Source organism: Miniopterus schreibersii (genome assembly GCF_964146895.1).
Source record: "Miniopterus schreibersii genome assembly, chromosome: X".
NCBI classification, from domain to species: Eukaryota; Metazoa; Chordata; class Mammalia; order Chiroptera; family Miniopteridae; genus Miniopterus; species Miniopterus schreibersii.
Genome location: NC_138104.1, coordinates 74,976,577 through 74,993,900, shown reverse-complemented (window position 1 = coordinate 74,993,900; position 17,324 = coordinate 74,976,577). Strand labels below are relative to the sequence as shown.

At 46.6% G+C, this 17,324-nt stretch overlaps 1 protein-coding gene across 5 annotated transcripts; it reads left to right on the top strand.

Annotated features, from left to right (window-relative positions):
- Window positions 1-6,683: 6,683 nt before the first annotated feature.
- PORCN (porcupine O-acyltransferase) lies at window positions 6,684-17,254 on the top strand. Of its 5 annotated transcripts, XM_081125693.1 has the most exons (15): window positions 6,684-6,833; window positions 7,490-7,662; window positions 9,072-9,264; window positions 9,568-9,611; window positions 9,999-10,180; window positions 10,261-10,391; window positions 10,507-10,524; window positions 12,032-12,046; window positions 12,144-12,269; window positions 12,428-12,528; window positions 13,628-13,704; window positions 13,795-13,858; window positions 13,966-14,051; window positions 15,079-15,189; window positions 16,815-17,254. In XM_081125693.1, the coding sequence occupies exons 2-15, from the start codon at window positions 7,527-7,529 to the stop codon at window positions 16,914-16,916; spliced, it is 1,386 nt and encodes a 461-aa protein (XP_080981819.1). In that variant the 5' UTR covers window positions 6,684-6,833; window positions 7,490-7,526; the 3' UTR covers window positions 16,917-17,254. The 5 variants fall into 5 exon arrangements, with proteins under 5 accessions (XP_080981819.1, XP_080981820.1, XP_080981822.1 ...); XM_081125694.1 differs by lacking the exon at window positions 12,032-12,046 and having other exon boundaries at window positions 16,815-17,246; XM_081125696.1 differs by lacking the exon at window positions 15,079-15,189 and having other exon boundaries at window positions 6,718-6,833; window positions 16,815-17,252.
- Window positions 17,255-17,324: the final 70 nt, after the last annotated feature.

Here is a 17,324-nt window from a genome sequence, read left to right as displayed (position 1 = left end):
TGAGATAGTGGGTATGAAGCTCTTTAAATAGCTCAGCATAGAGTAAACTCTCAATAAATATCAGCTGTCAGTCAGTAGGTCTGTTTGCTTTACAGAACTTCCAGTGGCAGACATTTGGGAAAGGATGCTTGGGATTCCTTCCAGATGCTGGCCTAGCAGGACCCAACTGCTCCATCCTTGGCTAAGACACTCAGCAAGTGCTTCCTCACCTCCACCTGAACAGCTAGGATCCCCAAGGTACAGAAACACCTCCTTCCCTGTAGTCCCAGCTTTAGGTCATATGGTCGGGCTTGGGTCACATACTCACTCCTGACTCTGTGGTCAGGATGACAGATTGCTCTAATGGACTATGCTAGTCATGAGTCCACTCCTAGAGCTTTGGGAAGGGCTGGGGGGAGTTATCCCCATAGGAACTACATCCACTGGGGTGGAGTGAGGTGTGTCACCAAAAGAAAATGGAGGGTGGTGTTTAATAGAAGAGGGAATGGGTGCTGAGTTGATGAAAGGAATGCCTGCCTATTGCAGTAGGCCACCGCTGTATCCTTAAATGAAATCACTGGCAGCCTTGGTCCCTCTCTGCCCATCATTTGGAGGTCCTCAGTTTTATGCAGTAAAGTTACCTCATCTCTCTCAGCCACCAGAAATTCTACCTCCTGTGACAGATTAAAGGTAGTTTATAGTAAAATGTCAACGTCTCCCAGAAGCAGTTAAACATATTTGTGGAAGAAGGCAAAGCCTCACTGGAAATGGTGGAATTAATCTAATGGTAGAATTTAGGGCAGTAGGACAAAAGGACCAGGGAGGTGAGAAGAAACAGCTCCTTCTCGTCTTAGGTCTCCATTCAAGGCTGATGCCCCCCCCGCCCAGGCATGTCAGAGCTCTAGGCTCTTCTGCTCCCTTCCTCTGAGGGATCTACATGTCCAGCTATCCGCCGGCCACCGCAGATCTGCTCCAAAGCTGTTGTATAGGTGTGTATTCACCAAGCATCAATTTCCAACATTGAAGAGGGACCTTTCTAAAGAAGGAGGTTTATTCTTCTGGATGATTACAGATTAAGTTCTATGTGGGAGAGTCAGAGGGTCATTTGTGTGGTTTGGACAATGCTCACGTTCTGTCTGTATTCAAATGTGATTATGGAGTGCTCTTGTTTTTATCTCAATCTATCCCAGTCACAGAGCTGCCTTGTCTGAAGCTGATGGTCTATAAAATTGTTCATGTTCAACAGGACACCAAGGTCTGGCTGAATGTGAGGCCAGCTCCTGGATGTGGGGGTTGCTTTTCTCTTTCTCAGTGTGTTCCTAAGGCTTTGATCAGATTTTCTGGGAAGCCTGGGATCCCACAAAGAAACAAATGCTTACTCTCTAAAATCACCTGTAGCCCAGACAGACAAGGTTTGGATCACAGATACCTGTCCATAGGTGGTCCCTCTTGTGGCTTATTACATGTGACCTTAGTTTCTGCCTCTGTGAAATGGGTGACTCTGATAGCAGCATCAGGTTGGGGGAGGGGAGGGCGTAAGCACTGGCAGAGGCTCCAACAATGTTGGTGAAATTTAATCACTCTGTAAAAACCAGTTTTCGTAAAGTTAAATCCCTCAATCTTAAAACTAACAAGGACTATTAAATGGCAGCAAGAAAGACTGTAGCTTCTCTTGTGAATAGCAGGTCTCTTCTTTGTGCTTTTTTAAATGTCCTTTTTATAACCCCGATGGAGGGGAATTTGGCATCTAACAAAAATGAATATGTGTTTCTCTTTTGTCCCAGCAATCCCACTTCTGGCAATTTTCCCTAAAGATAAACCTCCAATAGTGTGAAAATACATATGCACAAGGTTATTCATTGTAGCTTAGCTGATAATTGAAAAAAATACACACAGCAACAATGTCAGTTCCCAGGCGTGGGCAGTGGTTGAATAAACTGTGATACATTCACACAATGGAATCCTACACAGCAGTGGAAGAAAGCTATGAATTGATGAGGAGTGGTTTCCAGAACATACAGTTAAGTGAAAAAAGCAAAGTGCACAACAGTATCTATAGTATACAAGCCTTCATGTAAAAAATAAGATGATATAAGAAAACATATGTGCCCTGGCTGGTCTAGCTAGTGGTTAGAGCATCAGCCCAAGCACCTAAGGGTTGAAGTCTGATCCCTAGTCAAGGGCACTTACCTGAGTTGCAGGTTCGATCCCCAGCCCCAGTTGGGGTGTGTGCAGGAGGCAACCAATTGATGTGTCTCTCTCACATTGATCTCTCTCTCTCTCTCTCCCCCCCTCCCTCCCAGTTTCCCTAAAAAAAAAAAAAAAAAAAATTCAATGGAAAAAGTATCCTCGGGAGAGGATTAATAAGAAAACATGTATATTTGCTTATCTTTACAAAAAAGAAACATAGGATAAACTAGCAACTATTGAGACTGGTTGCCTAGAGGCACTGGGTGGGAGCAGGCTAGAAGGAACAGACAAAAAAGTGACACTTCTCTGAGTTTACTTGTTGGAATAGTTCTGACTTTTGAAACTATGTTAATGTTTCACATACTTAAAAAATAAATACAATTAACAAGGATGGAGGGAAATCCTAAAACAGAATACAATTAGAAACATTAATTGTATTTTAAACACAGCCTCACTCAAGGGGAGTGGGAAGAACTAACCCAAGTAACTTTTGAACATGGTGTCCATCAGGCTAAAGACAAAAAGGACTATAACAAATATTGACCTCTAGTTAGTAGACTTATCTTCTGTAGTGGTATGGGTAGTGAATCTGAAACTTGAATGTGTATCCTAGGATTGAGTAAGTAAGTAAAATTCTTGTGGATAATGAGAATCAGGTTTCTCACTTTTGGAGAACAGAGTTACAAATACTGAAAAGGGAAAGGCTAGGATGAACACTCTGGTATGGGATTGGTATTGTAGATGTCAATAGGAATTCATGGATTTTAATATATAAGTGGATATATAAGATAGATGTATGTATGTATTTATATACATATGTATATAGAATCTGTATTTGTATACAGATTCACTACGTATGGTACATATATAGGAGATTATACATATATCCTAACTCTGCCCACCGAGAGAGCCTAGAATCAGCCACACTACAGAAGCAATAAGTACTTCTAGTGCCCAGATCTTGGTTTCCTGAATGCCATTCTCCACTAAAAGGAAACAAGGTTTCTTGGGGGAGATGGCTGACTCCAGGACCAGAACTGGGAAAGTACAAGATGAGCCTGAAATATCCTGATGTAATCTAAAGGAAAGATGTGCTCAAAAAATGATGGAGATATGCCAAAAGGACACAGGAGCCAACTTAAGGGGACTCCCACTGGCCACATCTAGAACAATTTGAGCATTGTACAACACAGGTGAATTTTATAGTATGTAAGTTATACCTCAATTAAGCTACTTTTATAAATAAATAAAGTAACTGACTTTAACCTGTAAAATAAAAGAAGAATCCATGAGTTTCATACTGATACAAATAAGCCAATGTATAAATACATAAGTGGAGGAGAAGGGAAAGTTCTTCCTTACAGCAAAATCCCAGCTGTACATGTAAAAGAAAATCATCATTTGGCCACCACAATAGTAGTAATTGCTTCAGGCAAGAATCACCAATGGATGCTAAACTAGTGAGTGGAAGTTTGAAGAAAAATGGGAGTGTGACATAGTCTCAAAGTATGTCCCTACAAGATACTTATTAATTATAAAGGGAAATAGTACATTTACAGTGGAGAAACCTGGAAGATGCCACCTTAATCAAATGATCAAAGCTAATAACAGCCCGGCCAGGCGTGGCTCAGTGGTCGAGCGTCGACCTAGGGTCCAGGAGATCAAGTTTCGATTCCCAGTCAGGGCACATGTCCAGTTTTGGACTCAATCCCCCACAGGGAGCATGCAGGAGGCAGCTGATCAATGACTCTCTCATCATTGATGTTTCTCTCTCTCTCCCTCCCCTTCCTCTCTCTGAAATCAATAAAGATTGAGGGGGGGGAAAAAGCTAATAACAACTTGGGAATTAACCAGTACCTTGTGCCTCTGGATACACTAAGAAAAACACAGATCAATTCTGTGGAATTCCTGCCAAAAATGCAGAATCCAAATCTAACCCTAAGGAAATATCAGATAACCCAAAATTGAAGGACATTCTTCCAAATAATGGGCCTGTGACTTTTTGAAAACATCAAGATCATGAGAGTTAAAGGAAGAGTGTTGCATTTGGTCAGACTGAGGGAAACTGAAGAGACCTGATAACAGAATGCAGCTTGTGACCCAGGATTTTCTTTTCCTATAGAGGGACATTATTGGCACACCCACTATGACGGCTAAAATGAAAAAGTCAGATAAAAAGTATTGATGAGGATGTGGAGATACTGGAAACTGCTGGTAGGAATGTAAGAAAATATCCTTGTTAGGAAATTCATACTTAACTATTTAGTTGAAAGGACATCATGTCTGCAACAACTATCAAATAGTATAGAAAAAAATATAGAAAGAAATGTATATAAATAGATAAAATGTTATTATTATGAGGCTTGGCAATTTTTACAAACCTAATAAATGAAAAATGTGATCTCACTGTATTAATTTGTATCTCTTTTCATTATGGAAAGACTATTTAAAATGTCCCAGAAACCATAATGCAGCATGACCACAAAAGCCATAAAATTTGAAAGATATTTATTGAGTGCCCACTCTCTACTAAGCTCCAGTGATAAAAATATGAAACACCACACGTAGTAGATGTAAAATGTATCTAATTGTTGTTTTAATCTTGCATTTCCCTGATAACAAAAGAGATTGGGCCCGGCCGGGCGTCGCTCAGCGGTTGAGCATTGACCTAGGATCCCAGCGATCAGGGTTCGATTCCTGGTCAGGGCGCATGCCCGGGTTGTGGGCTCGATCCCCAGTCGGGGGTGTGCAGGAGGCAGCCGATCAATGACTCTCATCATTGATGTTTCTATCTCTCTCTCTCCCTCTCCTTTCCTCTCTCTGAAATCAATAAAGATATATTTTTTTTTAAAAAAGAGAGAGATTGGGTTATCTTTTCATAGGTTATACATATTGGCCACTTCAGGGGATTTCTGCTGTGAATTATTTATTCATATCCACTGCCCATTTTCTGGTGTATTGTTTGTCCTTTCCTTATTGATTTTTAGATGTCCTTTATACATCCTGGAATCTAGATACTAGTTCTTTATCACACACATCAAAAGACTAGATGGAAACAATCAAGTCTGTGAAGCTCAGTGAGGCATATACTAAGGATCTTTCAGTTTTAAATGCCAGGTCTTGCAATTAAGGGAAATATTTCTGGCATGTGCTATGGGTCATTGTTGACTCTACTTGAGTACGTCTGAAAACAGGGAAAAAAAAAAAAAGAGAATGAGGTCTAATTTATAAAATATATGGCCTGTATTCTGCTGTTAAGAAAAGGGATTAGCAAAAAGAACAAAATAAATAAAAAGAAGAAAAGGGATTAACATTCATACATCTGGTCTATGTAATTTATTCATTATATATATTCTTACTGGGCTCAACATTTTTTGTTTATAATACATGAATATTAATTTATGAGTTAAAACTCCATTTAACTTCATGTTGATTTTTTTTTTTTTTTAAGAATGGAAACTTACACATTTCTCTTCAATTGCCACAGGTATTTCCAAGCAAAGAACTGCTAATCCCATTCGTTTGTTTAACAGAAAGGGACACTAAAGCCTGGTGAGTGGGCATGACTTGCCCAGCTCCATACAGGCAGGTACTAATCTGATTAGAACCTGTTTTCCTCAGCTCCTCAGGTCACGGTGGGCTCCCAGCTTCACCTGGGCTTCCTTCTCCCTTCTACATCATAGCTAAGCATGAAGTACGTGCAGAACAAATGCTCCTTTAGAAAAATGGGCCCTTCTTTAGCCTAGGGACACAGTGGAGGGGAGGCAGACAGCAGGTGTAGTGTAAATCCTCAGTGTTGGTGCAGACAGAGCCCAATAGTAGCCGTTGTTGGGGTCGCTGTAAAAGCTTCATAAATGTTCAGGATCGGTTGGCGTTATGTACTAGCCTCTTGATTCACAGGGAACACTCACCAGTTGCTGGGGTCACCCTCAATGCATGGTGAATAATTAAGGGATGGGAAATTAAGCAAGCAAATCAGTTCTCAACGACCAGCCAAGGGCTCACAAGGAGTCCCCAGGGGAAGCACAGGAGCCTAATTGGTGCTCCTCAGTTACACAGTCAATACTTAGAAATGTTTCTGGCCCGTCTCTGGGAGCGGAGAGGATTGGAAATTCCTTTAGTTCCCTCAAAGGATGGGGGAGGAGAGACCTCGGTTTGTTTTCCCATCTGTGGAACGGGGACACAACAGTGTCTAGAGGAGGTGCGCGGGTGATAAGTCAAGGTGAGGGGGCTTTCCCTCCTCCCTCCCCCATCTTTCCCATCTCAGCTTCCAAGGATTAGGAATCTGATGATTGGAAAATTTGTTCTTGGACGGTCAGAACACCTCTGGACCGGAATGTTCAGGGGCTGCAACACTCAGGGCCGGAAAGGTGCAGGCGCAAAAACCCGCAGCACCCTGCTCCTCTCAACCTCGCGCTCCTCCTTTCCCTCGACCCTCCCGCTTCCCTCCTCCTCCGTCGGCCCCGCCCCGCTCCTGCCCTTTCATTGGCCGAGCTGGCCGGCCGGGCCTCCCCAGGATTTAAAGGGCCCGCTCGCCGCGCTGCCCTCAGAGCCGCAGCTGGTCCCGGCCTTGCGGCCTGCGGGGTAGGCTGCCCGGAGGAGGCGGCGACGGTGGCGGCGGCGGTGCGTCCCCAGCCCCGGGACCGCAGCTTCCTTCCTGCCAGGTAGGTCACAGGAGTGCGCGCGCGGCTCCTCCGCTCCCATCCTGAGCCGGCCTCCCCGCACTGGTCTGCAGCGCGTGTTCTGGGGTCCCCTCTCCATCACCTTTCAGGCTCCCCCTTCTGCTCTGACCCCAACCATCACCACCACCTCCCTGAAGCCCCGAGGCCTGAGCAGGGCTTTGTTGGTGGCCAGGAGTGGCCGAGTGGGGGTGAGATGGGGCACGCGGGGGATACAGGACACCCCTCACATCCGTACAAGGAGAGATGCACACGGCCCCCAAGTGTCACAGGATCTCCCTCTCTGCCCTCCACACAAAGTGACTCTACCTTGGAAACCAGAGAGCCTCCCCATTTGATATGCCAGCCTAGAATGTACATCATTCATTCCCCATCCGACTCCGACTCCTCACAGCATAGAAGGGGCACAGATCCTTCATTCACCACAGGTCATGGGCTGTGTGTGCGCACCCAGGACACCCCCCCACACACAGTTGGTGGCTCAATCTGATGTACCTGACACTCACACCCTCCCCCAGCCCCCCAGTACTGTGTGTCTAAATGGGTTGGACAGCCCCAAACTGAAATCTGCGTGCTCAAGTCTATCCCTTGAGCATGGTCTGCCCCATGGACATCCTGGCTCTGTGTCTCCACTTTGACAGGTCTATCCATCTGTCCATCCATCCCTGAGGGGCTGCAATGGCCACCTTCAGCCGCCAGGAATTTTTCCAGCAGCTGCTGCAGGGCTGTCTCCTGCCTACTGCCCAGCAGGGCCTTGACCAGATCTGGCTGCTCCTTGCCATCTGCCTCGCCTGCCGCCTCTTCTGGAGGCTCGGTAAGTGCCTGTCACACTATGTGCCACCATTCCAGGCCATATCACACCTGCCACATTCATCCATACCAAGCCACACCTTATCCTGCCACATCTTGCCATGCCAAGTCAGGTGCCAATATGTCCAGCCCACCACATCCCACCAGGCCAACCACCATTCTACCACACCACATTCTACTATGCCCAGCCACCCTATGCTACACCATGCCAAGTGAAACCCAAGCCAGGCCTTTCAGTATTCCTGGGTTCTAGGATTCTGGAAAGCGGAGGTTCTTGGATTTGGGGATCCTGAAATGTCTACATCCCAATATTATAAGATTCTGGAATGCTGGTGTCAAATGGAATCCCAAAGTACCACGTTACAGGGTTTGGGGATCTGACAAGTTGATATTCTCACATTCTAGGCTTCCAAAATGCTGGCATTCTGGAGTTCTGGAATCAGGGCATGATGAGATTTCTGGATTCTAGGATTCTGGAATGTTTCCACAATCACAGCAAACCTATATCCAAATGCTAAGATCCCAAGTTCCCAAGGTCCCTTTAGGATGCTGAGAATTTTGGAAATCTGAAATTCAAAGATTCTACACTTTCTTTCTTCTCTTTTATTTTAATTGGATGTTCTATTTTTTCATAGGTTTCTCATTTTAAAATATTTCATTTACTGAAGTTAGGTTGAAAGAATAATACAATAAACACCCATATAAGCATTACCAGATTCTCCAGCTGTCAACATCTTCCCACATTAGCCCACTCTATCTATCACCTATCATCTATCTATCTATCTATCTATCTATCTATCTATCTATCTATCTTTCTATCTATCATCTATCTACCATCTTCCTAAATCACTTGAATAACCTGCTGATACTTCACCCCAAATCCATCAGCGTGTTTCCCCCCAAAACAAGGACACCTTCCCCCAACAACCACAGCTTCAACCATCAACCCTCAAGAAACTTAATCTGGATGCAATATTACCCAATATAAATTGATACTCACATTTCTCTGAGGGTTCCCAAATGTTCTTTATAGGTGTTCCTTTTCTTTAAACCCAGGCCTTGGCCCTGGCCAGGTAGCTCAGTTAGTTAAAGCATTGTCCCAATTCACCAAGGTTTCAGGTTCAATCTCCAATCAGGGCACATACAAGAATCAACCAATGAATGCATAAATAAGTGGAACAAATCTCTCTCTCTTCCCTCCTTCCTCCTTTCCTCCCCCTTCCCCCTCTCTCAAATAAATAAATAAATAAACTCAGGTGTCACCACCTCTCCAGCTCCCCAACACCTGCTTTGGGCCCCCTGCAATCCCACCACATTCCAACCTCTAGCTTTGCCCAGGCTGTACCCCTGTTCAGGTTGCCCTCCCTTCCTGCCAGCCCACTCAACTCCTCTTTCTTGTTCTCTCACCTGAAGGGTTGCCATCCTACCTGAAGCACGCAAGCACCGTGGCAGGCGGGTTCTTCAGCCTCTACCACTTCTTCCAGCTGCACATGGTTTGGGTTGTGCTGCTCAGCCTCCTGTGCTACCTCGTCCTGTTTCTCTGCCGACATTCCTCCCATCGCGGTGTCTTCCTCTCCGTCACCATCCTGATCTACCTGCTCATGGGGTATGAGTGTGAGCCCGCATCCCCACACTGTTGGCAGAGAGGCTGCTCCTCGTGAGGTTGTTCAGGACAGGAAGAGCATGAGGTGTTCCTGGAGGGAATGTGGGAGACTAATTCTTTCTAAAGGCTGTACAGGACAAGCTGGGCTTGGGCTCCCCCTGGAGGAGGGAGTCCTGGAGAATTATTCCTCCATGAGGTTGTGCAGGACAGGGGAAGGTATAAGCCCCTCTGAACATTGGTCCCCCCTTTGTGGTCTCTGAGGCCATGGGAGTCATGGGCCCAAGACCACCACCTTTTTTCCCTCAGTGAGATGCACATGGTGGACACTGTGACATGGCACAAGATGCGAGGTACTTCCTGGCTCTCTCACCTGCCCCAACCCCCTGCCCCACTTTACATCTCCTAACTCCCGAACCTTGTCTTTCCTTCCCCATGTTTGTTCCTCATCTGTCCACCCCACTGGACGTACAGGCCTCAGATCCCCTTTACATCTGTCTCTCTTTACCATGCCTCCTCCCCCTCCCCCCCTTTGTCTTTCCCATCTCATGTACGTGCCTGACTCTTGAAAAGGGGCATCGGCCAGTCCTGGGCCCACCTGCTTATCTGCCTATCTGACTCTGTGCCTACCTCTCCACCCTTGAACTTCTCTTTTCCTACAACCCCTCACTTGGTGTTCCCCATCCCCCCATGCTGACCTGCTCTCTGCCCATTCACTTGACCATGGGCGCCACACATAGGGGCCCAGATGATCGTGGCCATGAAGGCGGTGTCTCTGGGCTTCGACCTGGACCGGGGCGAGGTGGGTGCAGTGCCCTCACCTGTGGAGTTCATGGGCTACCTCTACTTCGTGGGCACCATCGTCTTTGGGCCCTGGATATCCTTCCACAGCTACCTACAGGCTGTCCAAGGTCGCCCGCTGGTGAGGTTCTGGGTGGACAGGTGGGCAGGGACTGAGGGAGCCCCCATGGGGCAGTCTTCATGGAGCCTTGATCCCCACAGAGCCGCCGGTGGCTGCAGAAGGTGGCCCAAAGCCTGTCGCTGGCCCTGCTGTGCCTTGTGCTGTCCACCTGTGTGGGCCCTTACCTCTTCCCATACTTCATCCCCCTTGATGGTGACCGCCTCCTTCGAAAGTGAGCATGGCCTTTGAGGCCTCTGCCCTGCCGTGAGGGGGTTGGGTAGGGACCTGGGGTCTCCCCAGCTCTAAGCCTGTCTCTTAATGCTTCTATCTGTCTTCTGTTACTACAGCAAGAAACGCAAAGCCAGGTAAATGAGGGCAGGTGCTGAGGGCGAGTGGGCTAACTGGGGGTTGGGGGCACAGTCTGTGACCTCTTGGTTCTGTTAAGTCTGAGACCATCTGACCATCTACCCCATGACTGGACAGAGAATGACTGTCTGTCTGTGGCCAAGATTGGCTCTGTGAATCCATGTACGTCTGACATACTGTATGACTGTCCATCTGTTCCACTGTTTCACCATTAGAAGCCAATTACATGACTAACAGAATGACAAGTATGGGTTGGTTGGTGATGCTGACCTGTGACTCTGGCTAGGGATGTGTATGGGTTGTTTGTCTCTCGGTCACTGACTCCCTATGTGAGACTGGAGTTCTGGCTGTGCCATTGTCAATGATGACCCCATTGTGGCTGTCATTGGGTAAGTCTGGCTTGTCCGTAACTCTGGCTGGAAATGGGTCTGACTGGAGCATGTTATGGTGCCTGTCTGTGATGGATTCTGCCTGTGGGTCTGCCTTCTCTGGCTGCATGGTGTTGTCTAGCTGAGGGGTTGAGACCTACTGTGTGCCTATGCCTGTCTGCAGGACTGACCATCAGCCTCTGGTATGACTGTAGGATTTCACCCAGCTGTTTGATTGCATGACCCCTCTCCCCACCCCCATTCACTGGCCACTGATTGTGTCTGATGTTGAATGATCCTCTGGAAGGTGGAGTGACTTGCCCAGTAACACCCAGTTAAGCAGCCAGGTGTTAATCCCAGGACTGATTCCAGAACCAACCCTTTTTCCAATGCGGGACTCTGCCTATTTTTTACTGTCTTTCTTTTTTTTTTTTTTAACTCCTCACCCAAGGATATTTTTTCCATTGCTTTTCAGAGAGAGTGGAAGGGGGGAAAAGAGAAAGAGAAAGCGTGCAAAACATCAATGTGAGAGAGACACATCAATTGGTTGCCTCCTGCATGCACCTTGATCGGGGCAGGGGATTGAACCTGCAACCAACATATGTGCCCTTGACCAGAATTGAACCTGGGACCCTTCAGTCCACAGGCTCATGCTCTAACCACTGCTCAGGCTTTACTGTCTATTGTATGACTGACAGGATGACTGTCTTGAGTGTAGACTTGTGTATGTGTGCATAGCACGGTGCTTGATGACCTCTGTGCCTAACTACAGGACTTTTGTGTGTCTTATGGTCATTGAGTCAGGTTAGAGAGCTGTGAGGCCTGGAGTCTGATAGTATTTGTGTCTGGCCACATGGCTATGTCATGGTATAGGGCTGTTAGGTTGGGCCTCTGACAGTGGCTGGGTCTGGATGTCTGGCCATGTAAGAATGTGGGACTGTGTCATATTGTAGAGCAGCTCATACATCCATTTGAGCCCCATGAAACTGACAGTGTATATATGTGTGTGACTATCACACTGCACCTCTTTTTGCTACTATGTTTCTGTCTTGTCTACGAACAACTCAGGCCAGCCTCCTGGGCTTCTGACTCTCTTTCCTTTCTTCTCTGCTGCCTTCCTGACCCCTGGGGGCCTTAGGGGCACCATGGTAAGGTGAGTTTACAGAGAGGGGCTGGGGATGATGACACATGGTGGGGTGTCATGCTGGCCCCTGGGCATGATGCCTCTCTCCCTGCCCCTTTCTCCCCAGGTGGCTGCGAGCCTACGAGAGTGCTGTCTCCTTCCACTTCAGCAACTATTTTGTGGGCTTCCTGTCTGAGGCCACAACCACATTGGCGGGAGCTGGCTTCACCGACGAGAAGGATCACTTGGAATGGTGGGAAGGGCTGGGAGGCCATCCTCTCCCACAGGGTGCTGCATAGAGGAGCTGCAGGGAGGAGGGGGGTGTTCCCACGGGAGGAAACAGCCAAGACAAAAGTGTGGCAGTCAGATGACTTGATATCCTAGATGAACTTGTATTTCTTTTGCCCACAGGGACCTGACAGTATCCAAGCCACTGAATGTGGAGCTGCCTCGGTCCATGGTTGAAGTTGTCACAAGCTGGAACCTGCCCATGTCTTATTGGCTAAATAACTGTGAGTCACCAAGTCACTACTCCAAGAGTGGGGAGTCCTCACCCCAGGCCTTTTCACATATCCATACAACATTTACTGAGAACCCATTGTGTGCTAAGCACTGCAGGTACTGCAGGGGCAAAAAAAACCCCACAAAAACCCAAATCCCTGCCCTTGTGGAGCTGGCATTTGTGTGGGGGGAGCAGATAATAAGAGAAAAAAATACACAATAGTTCAAATGATGATAGGTGCGATGGTAAAAAAGTAATAATAGTAAATCAGGAAAGGATGATCTGGGAGTGTTGGCAGTGGGAGGTTGCAATTTTAAATAAATTAGCCACAGCGAGTCCCATGGAGGAGGTGACATTTGAGCAAAGATCTAAAGAAGGTGAGAGAGCAAGCAGTGTGACTATGTGGGGGGGAGTGTAACAGATGGAGGGAACAGCCAGTACAAAGGCTCTGAGGCAGGATTATGCCTGGCATGTTTGAGGAGACCAGTTCAGCAGGAGGAAAGAGAGTGAGGAGGCCAATAGCAGGAGGTGAGGTCAGAGAGGTGACAGGGGTCTGGTCCTGTAGGGCCTCACTGGCCACAGGGAGGACTTTGGCTTTTTCTCTGAGAGAGCTGGAGCTACAACAGGAGTCTGAGCAGAGGAGGGCTTTGGGCTGACTTGGGTTGTAATGGGACCCTCTGGCTACTGTGAGGACAGATAGGGAGGGGGTGAGAATCAGAGCAGTGAAGAGGACACTGCAGTAGTCCAGGCCAGTGATGATGGTTGCAGCAGTGGATGTGGAAAGGAGAGGTCCGATTCTGGATAAATTCTGATGGTGAAACTGACAGGATTTGCTGAGTTTGGTTGTGGGAGTGAGGTTTTACCCTGAGGAACTGGAACAGTGGAGTTGACATTGGCAGAACTTTGGGATACTTGGGAGACTGTGGGAAAAACAGTTTTGGAGGAAAGTTCAACAGCTAAGTTTTAGACATATGAAGTGTGAGACCATTATAAAGACTTTGTGCTGGGGCTTCCAACATGTTACGTGCATCCTCACCCTGCCCTATGGCCCCCCAAGAAGGGCAGGAGGGAATCTTGGGAGACTCTTGACCCGCATCTCCCTCTTCCAGATGTTTTCAAGAATGCTCTCCGCCTGGGGACCTTCTCAGCCGTGCTGGTCACCTATGCAGCCAGTGCTCTCTTGCACGTGAGCAGGGTGAAGTGGGATCAGGGTGGAAGCTGGGCAGGGGTGGCAGGGCCTCTTCACTCACCTCATTGCCCCCTGGGGCCCCACCAGGGCTTCAGCTTCCACCTGGCTGCGGTGCTGCTATCCCTGGCATTTATCACTTATGTGGAGCACGGTGAGTACAGAGCCCAGCCTAACAGACAGGATGGAAGGTTGGTAGGGGGCTGGAACCTCTGTCCCCTGAGGCTAACCTGACTCCTTTCCCTCCCCCATCAACCCCAGTCCTCCGGAAGCGCCTGGCTCGGATCCTCAGTGCCTGCGTCTTGTCAAAACGGTGCCCACCAGACTGTTCACACCAGCATCGCTTGGTGAGAGTTCAGTCCAGGCAACCTCAAACCCAACACTCCCCCTCAAATATGTCACTTCTGTCTCCATTTATGTCTGTCTCAGGGTGCCCAGCTTCCTCTTCTGGTACCTGAGCCATCCCCAGAACCTCACCTCTATTCACTGCCATCCAACTCTCTAACAAACGTTTATCAAACACCTGCTGCATACACAGCAGGCATTCATGTCCCCAGTGAACACTTGTTGAACACCTACTGGTACCAGGCACGGTTTTAGGTGCTAGAGACACAGTGGTGAACAAAACAGACTACAAAGTTCTAGCCTTTGGGACAAACATTTTAACAGAGGGCACAGTAAATAAAAAATAAGTTAGTAAAGTAAAATAGTTTGCTAGACTGTGATTAGTGCCAAGGAGGAAATACATAGGGAAAGGAGAAGGGAAGTATCAGGGAGTAAGTGGATTCCATTTTAAATAGGGAGGTGCCTTTTGAGTTCTTTAACTGAGGGAGGTGAGGGACAGAAGCATTTCAGGCAAAGGGAAGAACCAGTGTAAAGGCCCTGAGATGGGAGAGGACCTGGAATATTTGAGGAACAGTGAGGAGGCCAGTGTGGCTTGAGCAAAGTGAGAGAGGGGGAGAGTGGTGGGCCCTGTAGGACATGCTGGGGATTTGCTTTTGTTTTTCTGTTTTATTTTTTCATTCTGTTTGCAATAAGAAGTGTGGACAACCTCAGATTTGTCTACCATTCAACTGATGTTTATCACCATAAACCCAGAACTCAGAGCTCCACCATTCTGCCTCCTTTGTCTGAATACTCACATTTCCCCCAGCCTGGATGCCCTCAATGCTAACAGTACCCCGATCCCTGGATACCTCTTGAGCTCCCATAGGAAGATCTGAACCATCTCTTTCCTACCCCGGGGGTGCCACGGACATCCTCATTCCTGGAACCCACTGCACTTTGTACATCTCCCTGGGCTCCCCTGCCCAGGTGGGACTGAGAGACAGTGAGTAGGTCCAGCTGCCAAGCAAATCCATCTGTCCCCCACAGGGCCTGGGGGTACGAGCCTTAAACCTGCTCTTTGGGGCCCTGGCCATCTTCCACCTGGCCTACCTGGGTTCCCTGTTTGATGTCGATGTGGATGATACCACAGAAGAGCAGGTGAGGTGGGGCCCTGGGCTGGGGGTACCCAAGGATGTGCCACCTGCTGTTCATGGGAACCATGAGGACAAAGGGGGCCAGGGTGGCTGAGGTGTGAGGACCTTGTGCAGTGTCTCTCACTTGTGCAGCCACTGTTCCTTGGTCCTTCTTTCCCATTGTCTCTCTGGATGATTAGCACTGCTGGGTCTTTTATTTGGGTGAAGTGTACAAAATATGTTTATTTTACTTATAAAATTTATTTTATAGAGGTGGAATGCAAAATCCAGGTTTTACTTTTTTTCAATTAGTCATCATATTTTTGTTTAAGTAGAATCTGCAAGCTTTCTTTCTCATTTAAATTTTTTTAAAAATATCTTTACTCAGGTTGAGTGTGCAAACTCTAGATTCTACTTTTAAAATGTATATTAAAATGGGTATGCTATTTTTATTCATGTGGAATAAGCACATTCCAGATTTTAGTCCTTTTAAAATGAAAAACAAATTTAAAAATAATGTCTATGCATATGGCTCTTGCAGGATCCAGGTTTTGCTTCTCTTTTAAATTTTTATTTTTAATTAAAAATAAAACTTTATTTTGTATTATTTTCATCATTAAAAACAATTTTTAATTTTTATTCAGGTTGAGTGTGCAAAATCTGGGTTTTGCTTCTTTTAAATAAACTTTTTATCTTATTTTAATTAAAACATTTAAAAATAGTTAATGTATACCACAAGGTTCAAAATCCAAACAGTATTCAAGATATTCAGGGGAAAAGACTTGCTCCTCTGTCTACTCACTGACCTCTTACAGGTAACCACTTTCATTCATTTTATTAAAATATCTTTCAAAAATTTAAGCATAATAAGCAAATATAAAAATATATTTTAATCCCCCCCCCAGTTTTTACCCTAAAAGTAACTCATGAATGATACTGTGTACTACATATTGCTTTTTTATATAATAATCCTTGAAAATCTTCCACATTAGTACAGAGTCCTCATTTTTTTCTATTGTAAGGATATGACACAGTGTAGTTTGTCCCTTATCGGTGGACACCCACATGATTTCCAGTTCTTTCCTATTGCAGATGACATTGCAGCAAGTAATATCCTTGTACCCATGTGGATTCACACAGGTGAAGACAGAACTGTAGGATCTATTCTTAGTAGTGGAAATGGAGAAGTTACCTTTTTGCCCCCCTACCAGCAGTGTGTGAACATGTCTGTCACCCCACCAACAGAGTGCCTCTCAGACTTCCTGGATGTGTTTGCCAGTTTGAGAGGAGAAAGATTATGAATGAGGCCATAAGTTTAAGTATTTCCTTTACTGAGAATGGCCTACTCACCTCCTTTGCCAATTTTTGTCTTTTTAAAATACTGATTTCTAAGAACTCTTTACATATAAGGGAGAGTACAGGTCAGAGAGTGGGGTTGTCTTGTCCTGTTTTTAAAATTATTTTTAAAAAAGAAAACATGAAAGAAAAAGAACTAAATCTGCTTACCTTTTATATGCACCCAGTCTCTTCTCTGGGGCCTCACCTAAGGTTACCATGGAGTCACAGATATGGTCTTGAGCAAAGGATGGGTTTTCCTGAGATCTTCTTTGTTCTTGCTGAGTGGGACCATCACCTCTTTCTCTCCCACAGGGCTATGGCATGGCATACACTGTCCACAAGTGGTCAGAGCTCAGCTGGGCCAGTCACTGGGTCACTTTTGGATGTTGGATCTTCTACCGTCTCATAGGCTGAGGCACATCTGTGGACCCTCCCAGCTCCCTCAAGACTCAAGACCCCTCCTCAGGGTGCCAGCTCTGATGGAGGATGAGGGAAGGCCTCTCTCTAATTCTTGACCCCTCTCCATCATAGCCCCCCCCAACACCCATACACACACACACACACACACACACACACCATTTTCATGCCTGCTGATCCCCACCCCACCACAAGGCAGGAAGGGGGTGATCCTTGCTGGGGCCTAGGAGTGGGGGATGCTTAGGGAAGCAGAGAGGGGGAGATCCACAGCCTTCCTGCCTTCCTACTCCCTTTTTATATAGTTTGTTATTGTCGAATAAAAGTAGGAAATATACAAAAGACTCTTTTTTCACTGCTCAGTGGGTCTGATACCAATTGGCTGGAAAACTGGGGGGTCCCCATTCT

Excerpts from the sequence above, each read along its gene's own strand:
- PORCN (XM_081125693.1), top strand. The coding sequence starts at position 7,527 with ATGGCCACCTTCAGCCGCCAGGAATTTTTCCAGCAGCTGCTGCAGGGC. Across the intron at positions 12,529-13,627 it reads GTCTTATTGGCTAAATAACT|ATGTTTTCAAGAATGCTCTC; the intron begins GTGAGTCACCAA and ends TCCCTCTTCCAG. Across the intron at positions 14,052-15,078 it reads GTTCACACCAGCATCGCTTG|GGCCTGGGGGTACGAGCCTT; the intron begins GTGAGAGTTCAG and ends TGTCCCCCACAG.